General features: G+C 39.8%; 1 protein-coding gene across 1 annotated transcript; it reads left to right on the forward strand.

Moving 5' to 3' along the window:
* The first annotated feature begins 3,643 nt into the window (after positions 1–3,643).
* On the forward strand, positions 3,644–4,601 carry LOC137575278 (uncharacterized). The gene is made up of 2 exons (XM_068287750.1): positions 3,644–4,326; positions 4,410–4,601. The coding sequence occupies exons 1-2, from the start codon at positions 3,685–3,687 to the stop codon at positions 4,506–4,508; spliced, it is 741 nt and encodes a 246-aa protein (XP_068143851.1). The 5' UTR covers positions 3,644–3,684; the 3' UTR covers positions 4,509–4,601.
* The last annotated feature ends 6,333 nt before the right edge of the window (positions 4,602–10,934 follow it).

Genomic DNA, 10,934 nt, shown 5'->3' on the forward strand with positions numbered 1-10,934 from the left:
TAACTTTATTTGTGTTTGTTTCTATGGCCAAGTGTGTGTGTGTGGGTGTGTGTTTATGTATGTTTGGATTTGGGCTTAATGCGTCCCAGCGCCAGTTGGTAGTCGGTAGTTTCAGTAGTTGCCAGTCTGTTGACTTTCAGCTTCGTCGCTAATTAAGCCTGTTTATCGGAGTTACTTTAACCATCCTTTTTTGGTTTTTATTTGCTACTAACATGGCTATGTCTTGTCAGTTTTTATCAGCTGGCTAAATTTGCTTTCACCCCAAAACGTTCCATCCCAACCCAATGCGATCCAGCATCCCCTCCCCCTTACTTAAGTAAGTGCAATAATAAAGCGATTTTCGTAAATGCCACAAAGCCTTCAAGTTTCTACTCTAATTGAGTAAATTATCTAGGGAAATGAAAATGGCTCTATGTACGTATGTAAGTATGTGAAGCAGCAAACATGTTTTGTGGCAAACATACATACACACATACATACAGTACAAATATGTATATTTGTATATGTTTGCTTCAGGACCGGACTTTAATGAAGCGGATAAAAAAAAAGTATCTCGGACCGTATATAAAGGTTCCTTTCATATAATTTTGTCTATAACAAACCAATATCGCCAGCCATATAATCATACCAGCCTGTCCGTTCGTCTGGACCAACACAAACTCAGCTTACATCATTAAAGCAAAAATTTTGAATGTAAACTTCAACCTATATTTCAGAGTGAAGAGTAAACCCACTAACGACACACAAATTCTCTCAAATAGATTTAAACTTATTTGGCTCAACTCTTAAGGGCATACAGACTCCGGTACATCTGAAGTTACCACCTTTGGTTATAGTTGCGTTTGAGTTTGTCATCGAAAGCTTTGAGACAGGCGATTCTTTTTGTTTATTAAGTAAAATAGTTCCGCTCCTGTGTATGTGTGTAGAGATTTGTGCTTCAAACGCAAAATCAGAAATAGCTGACAAACCAGAGCGTAGGAAAAAGAAATAATGCAATTTACACACATGGGAAGAGTAACTCCATTGTCTGTGGTTTACTTTGGCAATGACATTTTATTAGCAGCCAAAACTAATTCAATGAAAATTTATTGCGATATAGAATATAAATGGCAAATGCTCGCTCTGGGAGAGCGATGAAGTGACACAGGAGCTGGGGCGGGCAGACAATTAGTTGAAACCGTAAATTTGAATTTCAAATTTAAGCCTAAAAGTAGGCAAGGGCTTCAATGGGACATCTCGCACTTAAAACAGGAGCACAAAGTTAAGCAGACCTTACGATTAGATAGAGATGTTTATGATGATGCTAATGACCTGACAACTTACGTTTGAAGTCCTAGATTCGTCAGTATCAGTATCGAACAACAAGAACTGCTATCGGGATGGGGATCACGTACGTACATACGTATGTGGGTGATAAGTGGCCGGTTTTGGCCATTGAAAGTTTCTCTATGCTGTGCACTTAACCTTGGTGAGTTGAAGAAGTTTTGTGAGGCGCTTTTTAAACTGTTCAACTTAACCTTTTCGGCAAAAATAAAAAATAAAACGAACAGAAAGGACTGGCATGGAGAGGAACGGAAAAGGAAAAGTTTTCTATCTCCCAGCATGGAAGAGTTTTTATGTGCTTCATTTGTATTGGAAATCGAATTGAGTCGTTGGTATGGGAACTTTTTAATTCTATACAAATAAATTGAACAACAAAATAGCTCAAATGGATTTCTCAATACATTTATTTCTCTAACCGTTTTGTGTTACCAGTCGATGCTCTTTTTTATACCCTTTCAAAGGAGGTAGATTCATTTTAGTCAGGAGTGTGCAACGCTTAGGAGAAAATATCTCCGACCATGAAAAGCATATATATTCTTGATCGGCATGACTGCATACTTTGTGTGTATTGGGAACAGCCTAAGAGCTTAAGTTTTGAAAGACAAATTAGGCAGAAATTTGATTTATTTTATTAACGTTTTATACTTTGACATATTTAGATGTGAAAAGTCATGCCAGAGCATACGAATTTCGACACGGCAAAAGTTATGACGGCTCTTTCGTTTTTTGTTGTTTTGTTGTTTTATCTTTTTCCCAATGTTGGCAGGGTGCGGCGAGGGGGCGGGAAACTATTTCCGCTACATTGGTTGGCAAATATTTGTTACAATATGCCCAGTCTATTGTCAAATGAAGAAAAAACAAAAAGAAAAAATGAAATAGCCAACAATAAAAGAGAAAACTCATACAAATTTCTAGATAAATGCTTGTAAATGCCGTGCAACAGTGCGTATGATTATTATTATTACAAAAGGATTTTTTTTTTCGTTGATTGAATACCATATATGATAAAATTCAAAAAAACGTACATTGAATTCATTGAACTATGCGAAAAATACATGCATAGGGAAACACTTTATAACAAGGACCCTAAATCACAGTTATTTAGTTCTCGTTTATTGAATAATTCATAGGTACGAAATCGTTCTAGGCGCTCCAATATGTAATAGCAAACAATAGTTTCCATTAGGAATACCTATTTCAAATAAGAATCCTGTCCTTTTTCCTGCTCACAATCGCCATGGCAAATGTTAAAGCTTGAACTTCCCTTTGCGTTTTAAACGTCAAATATATGTTGTTCTGTAGTATGTCCATGAATCACTTTCGGTCCTTCCTCGACAAGTGAGCATGCCTCTTGCACTTACCACTCTCCCTCCTTGTCCATGCCGTGCTGAACACTTGAGCTGTCGTCTCTCGAGTGCACGAGATTTGTGAATTTTGTGACCAAATGTTGCCCATACATAGATCATCTTGTTTTACAATAGTTCCGACTTGGTTCCTGCCTGCCTGCCTGCCTGGCAGCCAGCCAGCCAGTCTGCCTACTACAATTATGCAATCATAGACCCCCCTTCCAAGTAAATCATCCAGCCATCTCCACCTACTCACACACGCACCCACAGGGGAACACATCCACACTTACACCCACTCTTGCATTTCTATCCATTAATCGTATGTGCGAACATGTGTAAGCCGCCTCAACTTCCCCCTTCACTCATTTGCCTTTTAGGTTTTAATGAGGGCATACTCAAAGCGGCTTTAAGCTGTTGTCGAAGGACTGAAGCAGGGGTTGCCAGTGGGCGGGGTATGCAAGTGTTTGTATGGCTTGGCAACCCACCAAACGACCCTCAATAGATAATTGCCAATTAACGAAGCGAAAGTCTTACGAATTATCTGCACAAAGGAAGATTATTAATAATAAGAATACACTGAGGGAAATTAATCACATGAATCATCATTACACAGGGATATCTCTTGCCTAAGGTGAGGGCGCTTCTTGCAGTGAACTTGGTTTTTGGGCATGTGCGTGCAATTAATGTAATTAAAGGAAAAACGCTTTAAACCCAATTTTAATGGCTAGCTTGTGCGTGGATTGGCTTGGTGCACCATGCTGGGCATGCGGCATCGATGGGTAACGGATTTGGAACATTTGCCACATCTTCTGATAAGAGCAAACTTGTAACGAGACAAGTGCACAACGGCGAGCAAAACTAGTCGGCGCAGTGACTTACACTAATTGGTTATTGATAAGCCAAGTGGCTAAAAAGGGAAACCATGTAATTGGATGGGCCAACACTTAGTTAAGGTATAAAAGCGGGTGGCGAGTCGTCAGTTGGGGAAGACATTCGAACGAAAACGATATTTAGAATGTTCCAATTGAGGGGATTGCTATTCCAGTGCTGCCTGGCACTGGGCATGTTGGTGCTATGCCAGCAGGCTTGGGCGGACCAACGGAATGAAAAAGCGCCGACGACCACTTGTAATCCACCATCTACGACTACTACTTGCAAGCCAGGTACTACCACTGCAGACCCGGGAAAGGGTGGCGGTAAGGATTTATGTGAAGATTTCCAAAATCTTCGAGCAACCATCGATAGGGCTACCTTGGTTACCATCATCCAAACACACTACGAGTGCGATTCGAAATTCCGTCGGGCCATGAGCTATTATAATACAACGCGATTCCACGAAGTGGCCCAGATATTGCAGGAGAGTGCGGCCTACAGATCGCTGTTGCAGGAGCTGAAGGATGACGGTGTGGACACTTCGGACCTGGAGAATATTGTCGACATAATTGCCTGCATTGTTTTGCCCGTGCCCAAGGTGGACAGTGATTGCGATTGCAGGGCGGTGAGGGGACACAGTTTCATGTCGGACATACTGCTTGCCATGCCCAAGCAGAAGGTTCATGACTACTTGTCTCTGGCCAGATCCGAAAAGTCCAACTTTGCCCTCTTGGCCAATACTCTTACATCGCCAGAATTCCAAGAGCGTCTTCGGGCCAACATGGTAAGCTGCATTTTATCAATATCCCCTCAAAGTCCAACACTTTAATCTCTCATTTCGTCATTTCTGACCCCTGTCAACGTTAGGTCAAGCGCGACATGGTCCGACCTCTGCGAATTCTGCGTCGCAATGGCTGGGATATACCCGAACTTTTACGTGGCGCCCTCACCATACTCTCCTGGTGAGCTGCTTCAACACTTCACCAGTATCCAACATATTCAACCTACTATGTAAACCAAAAAAAATATATATCAAGCGAAATGCTCGGCCACCGTGTATCCGTATCTGTTTTCGGGATGGGTACCTCCCGGGGCGCTTAATTGTCCATTGCCTGGCCAGATGGTTGGGGAAAATCTGTGCCAAAAATTTCGTGAATATTCATCGCAGCCACCTGCCCTGCCTGCTGTGACAGTGATGGCAACGAAAGAGCGTAGGTTCGTTGGCTTGACTGCCAGGTGCATTTTTTCATGCATTTATTTTGCCAGTTACCTGCGACGGAAATGGCTGAAATGCTCCCGAAATTCCCCTTTAAACGCATAGGGCCAAAACAACATAACGTGGAACATTTTGATGATTTTCGACTATCCACTTATTAATGTTTTTCCAAAACTGAACTACATTTGGCTATGGAATTCAATATGAAATTGTCTCCCATTTGGCACTTTAAGCCAAAAAAACTTTGGCAAGGCTCCCAATTGTCTGGTTGGCGCTTGGATTTCCCATAACTTCTATTCAACAATATGCCACTGGCTGTGTGTGCGTGTGGGTGTGTGTGGATAGCCTCTGGCTGGATGCTTGGATGGCCACTTGGCGGCGCTTGACATACAAATTAACGCTCGTTACACTTTCATTGCCCGCGCTCAGTTTACAACCCGTTGCTCGCTGCCAGCTGCCGGTTGTTGCTTTTGGCAGAACGGGAACACTTTATTTTAGAGTGATCCTTGGTTACATGACCCCAAAATAAAACGCGAATATTTTCCCAAGTATTTGTCACACCTAAGAGAAGTGAATGTTTTCCTAAGTAGAAAGTTTTATTAGAAAGAATGAACTTTGAAAGAAAGAAAATATCATTGAGAATATCAAATTACTTCCATGGCTTGCCTAGCAGTATTAGGGCCACTTTAAACTTGTTTGGTGTTTCATGACTTTGCTGGAGCATTTGGCCAATATTACCATTAGTTTTGACTTAAATGAGACAGTTTACACTATATAAGTATGTATAAATGGATGGCGAAAGACTGATCAAATTGTGAATTCGATTCACCTACAAAATTTGGCTCATTCCGTTTGTTGTGGAATGAGGTCCACCCTATTTCATACAGTATGCAATCTTCATGAACGCTTTTCGTGTGGTAATGGCACCTCTACTCATGTCAATTGATTTATACCCTCTACGTGACTTCATTTTGGCAAATGGTTGACTCTAGTTGGGGCGTGGCAACAGCACCTGTTGTCGTCAGTTGCCGCTTATTAAATTAACAAAGTAACAATCTCCCTTTGCAAGTCTCTTTGTCTCTCTCTCTCTCTCTCTCTGTCTTCCCTGGTATTTCTCTTTCGATCTCGTAGTATATATTCAGAATGTGCGTGAGCATACTCAAATCCAGGGGAAATCCAATGTTACCGTTACATGCATTATAACTGTACAAACAAATCGTTTGGCTATAAAATACGTGCGTTGCCAACAAAATGAAAACAGCCTAGTCGACTAGGCCATTGCCAATCTATCTCTCCTCCCTCTCTATCTCATTCTCTTTGGCTCTCGTGCTTTGCACAAAATTCGTGTGTCAATCAAGTTAAATGTTAATGAATTACTCGACAGCAGGACAAACAGACAGGAGCAACAACAACAACAACAGCTATGTAGATGCTGACAAGTTGTTTTTGGTTCGTAAGCTTTCTTGGCTTTAACTGCTGTTACCGTGGTTAGGTCCATCTGACTCTTAAGAGTGATGCTAGTCGCATTCAATAGGGGTAGCTTAGGCAGTTGATAATTTGTGCGTTGAAATAGTCAATATTTAATATTTGTGTCTGCATCAGGAACCGACTTTCCACCAAAGACATAATATTTATGTTCTTCTCTTATGTAAATGCAGAAGAATGCAGTTTGCCACGTATTCCAACAAACTTGTGTGAATTGCGCTTAAATCTCAAAAATACCGTAAACAGCAGTGAAAATACGATATAGCCATGGTCTGTACTTTTGCGTTCTGTTTGGGGCTATTAGTTTTTGGCCAGAGCAGAAACCCACCCACCCCATTCCCCTTAGCAGTTACATTCTGACAGCGCTGAAGAACGAAATAAATCGTTGCATACTTACGTGCGCAAACAATTTTTGCCGTTTTATGTCCGATTTTAGCTTGTGGCCTATGGAGGACTTTCTATATATCAACGCCTCATTGAATTCATTATGTTGTCAGCATGTTGGTTGATAAAACTGGCGATGAAAACAAAATCAAGCGCCAAGCCAAATGTGTTCAAATTAATTAATTATTTTCAACTGTTGCTAAGCCAGTTTAAAGCCAATTTGCGAAGTTTCCTTTTCATGCTCAATGTTGATTCGATTGTTATACGATTAATTGATGCAATCAAAAATGCTAGTAATATAAAATAATGTATAATTTTATTAAATTAATTAGGTTCTCGTAGGGAATTCATAACAGAATAATTGCATTTTGTAACGAATTAATTAGCTTCAATATAAAAAAAAAGTCATTTTATACCGACTTGAAATATAAAATTAATTATTAATTATGAATGGTTAATATCAGTTTGTCGCATATGTGATATACAGATTGGTAACAGAATCAGTCCATGTTATGTATTCCAGTCATAATGATTAACTTAAAATGTGGGTCAACTTTGTCCAAAACTGTAAACAAAATGAACTGCCATCCAGACAGAGTCAAATCGAAGTCAAATTTGGTATTGGTAAATCCAGCATCGACTACTTGGGCTTTATGTATGAAATGTGCAAAATGTACTTACAAAAATATCTGAATAGTGTAACGTGAGAGCCAAACTAGTCTATTTTAACCAGTCAACAATCCTGAAAGTATAAATAATATTTATTTTTCATCAATAATATCATATTATTCGTAGTTATAGACCTGTCCTATGTCCTGACCTGACCTGTATGATTAGGACAACACAGGATCTTCAACGCCGATGTGAGGAATACGTCCAATAGGGATCAGCACTTTATCTATCTTGTTGCAATCCTTGCTTACTCCGTTTAAAAGAAAGCATCTCCGACCATATAAGGTATACATATTCTTGATCAGAACGAATTGAATTCATATAGCCACGTCCGGCCGTCCGTCTGGATCGCTCCCATTGGAACGCTCAGTCAAAAACAGTGACTTTTGTGATAAACGTTGTTATTTTTGTCGCGATTACCTTAAAATTGAACATTTGGCAGCTTATACCATATAGCTACCAAAGGAACGAAGGAAGAGTAAAAACAAAATTTTTAAGGGTATACAAACTTTGGCGTGGACGAAGTCCTGCCCTCTGGTTTACCATGTAATTGTATATTCGAGCAGCCAAAATGTATGCAACAAAAAAAAGAACCGACCAATCCAGCCGCTCGAATGAACAGCTAGTCTAAATTGGGATCGCAATGTCAATTTGCCATCATACTCCAGTAGGCTTCTTTTAATCAATCTTCCTTCTTTAATTAATCGTAGAGTAATGCTTGGTGCTATCTTTATTCATAAACTTATAATAGGTGAAATAGACTCTCCTGAGCTATTGAACCAGTTAAACCTATCTGTACCCCGTAGACCTACAAGAAATTTTATTCCTCTATCCTTAAAACACTGTAGATCTAACTATTCTTTGCATGAACCTTTTCGAGTCCTATGTTCTGATTACAATCTTCTATATCCCGTAATCAGATCAGAAGCCTCTCTTTCCATTGTGAAAACTTCTATTTTAGCACATTTAGCTCGTAATTAGCTGTAGTTAATCATATTTTTAATTGTTTGTCCGTTTTATTTGTATTTGTTCACGCGATCGTGCCGTCCGATATACTGCTGCGCCCCACGGTCGGTCGGGATGGAGGTGGACAGCGCTTTGCTTGGGCTCGCGCGAAACAGGCTATGTCCTGGTGTCGTATGCGCCACTTGAACGTACTTCGCATTGTACGCGTCAACGTCCAGACAATATCTCAAAGACTATAAGTGCCACCAAATTTAGTGTGTAGACTTATACAGTACAGAGAACGAGTTTATTTTCCTTTATCAATATTGAAAATGTCGCAAATTTTGGCAGGGTATTGATTTTGTATTGAGAGTAGGCCGTTGGTTGCTACTTTTGCTTTGAGTAGACATACATTAGGTCTCCGGAATTTCAAATATTTCACTTTGTGCATGGTATAACTTCAACTTACTCAAAGTCAAATTAAAATCTAAGTAAATCAAGCTTCCGTTTACATATGCCTTTAAGTTGCTATGCATAACGATTGAGATTATCGATTTTCGTTGAGTTGCCACATGTAGCCTTCTTAAGAGTATTCTCCAGTTTTGTTTATATTCTTTACTGTGTCGAGTACAAAACTAAACAATTTACCACAATTTGTCATTTGCCATGGTTACTGCAGCTATTTGTTGACTTGATTTGTTCTCCAAATTGCATTATTGTAACGAACTTGGAGACTTGAAGACGACCAGAAAACCTTAGGGTTGTGTGGGGGTGCATAGCAGTCGTGAAAGTGCGGAAAATGACCTATAGTAGCAGCCCCCTTACCCAAGTTGAATTACCAGATACAATTTCCATTTCGACTAACCCTTACGTCCTCTCATAGATTGCTACCAAATTGTTCAATTTTCTTCTTACTCAATATTTTGATGGTATTTTGTTTCAATTTTTGCAAATTGAATTTGTGTATGCATGCCCATTTTCAGTTGAAAGCTGTATTTAAGTTAAAATAGTATTTAAATATTCGTAAAAAATCATTATTAAATGAAGTATGTAAGTAAGTCGTCTCGCCGACTTCGGTATACCATGCACCAAGTGAAACAGATGTTTTAATCTATCTCGCTTTCTCCACAAAAAACACGTGCACTATAGCGCCGCCTAGTGGCTAGTGCCAATGTCCAATTCAGCCCCTAAGATGGCCTAGTAAGACTTAGACTTGTAAACAAAATTTGAAATAAACTCGATGTCTGTACATATTAGACAAATTTGGTGTCTCTAGTTCTTATAGTCTCCAAAATCTAGAAGTTCTTACGGACGGACGGACGGACCGGGGTACGGACGCCATGGGTGCATAACAAGTGAAGACATCCCAAAACATAGTTCAATTTAGCGAGCTGCGGTGAGTGGGTTAGGATGTGGGCAGATTGTTAAGGGTTCTTGTTACTGATTCATCATTCTACAATTGAGAAGTGATCAGTGGAATAATCTCAAACATTCCACGACAGGTGAGTCCCCGTCAACGTGAAAGACCTAATCCTTTATCTTATCATCGAATCGATGCAATTTCCTATCTTACATAGATAAGGATACATACAGTTTTAAATACACTGAGAAAATTGTGGTATTGGTTACGACTGATCCACCAAGCACTTGTCAACGAAAAATAAAAGGATGTTGAATGAATTCGAACCCCACACGACTTAACGACTTCATGACTGACACCGACAATTGTGCCCACCTATGCAGACATTTACTTGACAAAGTAAAATAATGTATGTTACAACTTATTTTTTACTCTTTACTGTGTTCAAATAATTCTTAAATGTTTTTTGTAAAATTTTTAGTTGCCCTGAAGGTTGCCGATGTGACTTGGCTGGAGGACTCGATGTTCTCATGATGACTCCCGTTAACATTCCCATGAGCAAATATGGCGAAATTTGGACTAAGGACTATTCCTCATGGTAAGCAACAAAAAATTGGTCAATATTCAACTAAACATCGTTAACATAAGTTCATAAATGTGTTAACTCTCCTCTTGGCACAGGAGGAGCTCCACCCACTGGGCAAAAAGTGGATCAGCAATGGCCAGCTGGACAGGACAGGAAGGGACTGACGTAATGATGAAGCTGATCAGTGGCTGGAGATAAGCGGCAAGTACTGGCAGTTTAAATGAACAACACAATACATATTTATTTATGTTTATAGTTTTCCTTTTCTTGTTCGCTTTTTTGAACTGTGTCTTATGTGTTTGTTGATAAGACTTTGTCTCATACTTGAAAGATTTATGGCCCTGGCTATCAGTTTGCCATAAATAAATATGTTTCACCATTGTGGCAAGTATCGAGAAGAGAGATCTGCCCTAGGCCACTTGTGCTGTCGGTGGCCACCCAATTCGTTCCGAGTCGCTGCTCCTCCTGCGGACAGCTGGTGTAATTGATAAATAAAATATTGCTCGACAAGATTTAATTATTGTGCAATTGGAGAGGACTTCTCTTTTAAGTGAAATTTGCGGTTTGCCAATGATACATACATAAATTAAATGCTATCACTGGTCGCAAATGGCCATTCAATCCCTCTGCCAGTGGGCAGTGGTCATGAACAATGCCCTGTGACCAAGTGTTGGTACTTAAATGAGAAAAAAGGGGTTAATTGAATAATTTAAAAGTTAAGCATAAAGTTTAACGAACACGAAG

The sequence above is a fragment of the Drosophila tropicalis genome, unplaced genomic scaffold (genome assembly GCF_018151085.1).
Source record: "Drosophila tropicalis isolate 14030-0801.00 unplaced genomic scaffold, ASM1815108v1 contig_573, whole genome shotgun sequence".
Taxonomy (NCBI): domain Eukaryota; kingdom Metazoa; phylum Arthropoda; class Insecta; order Diptera; family Drosophilidae; genus Drosophila; species Drosophila tropicalis.

Excerpts from the sequence above, each read along its gene's own strand:
- LOC137575278 (XM_068287750.1), top strand. The coding sequence starts at position 3,685 with ATGTTCCAATTGAGGGGATTGCTATTCCAGTGCTGCCTGGCACTGGGC. Across the intron at positions 4,327-4,409 it reads AGCGTCTTCGGGCCAACATG|GTCAAGCGCGACATGGTCCG; the intron begins GTAAGCTGCATT and ends TGTCAACGTTAG.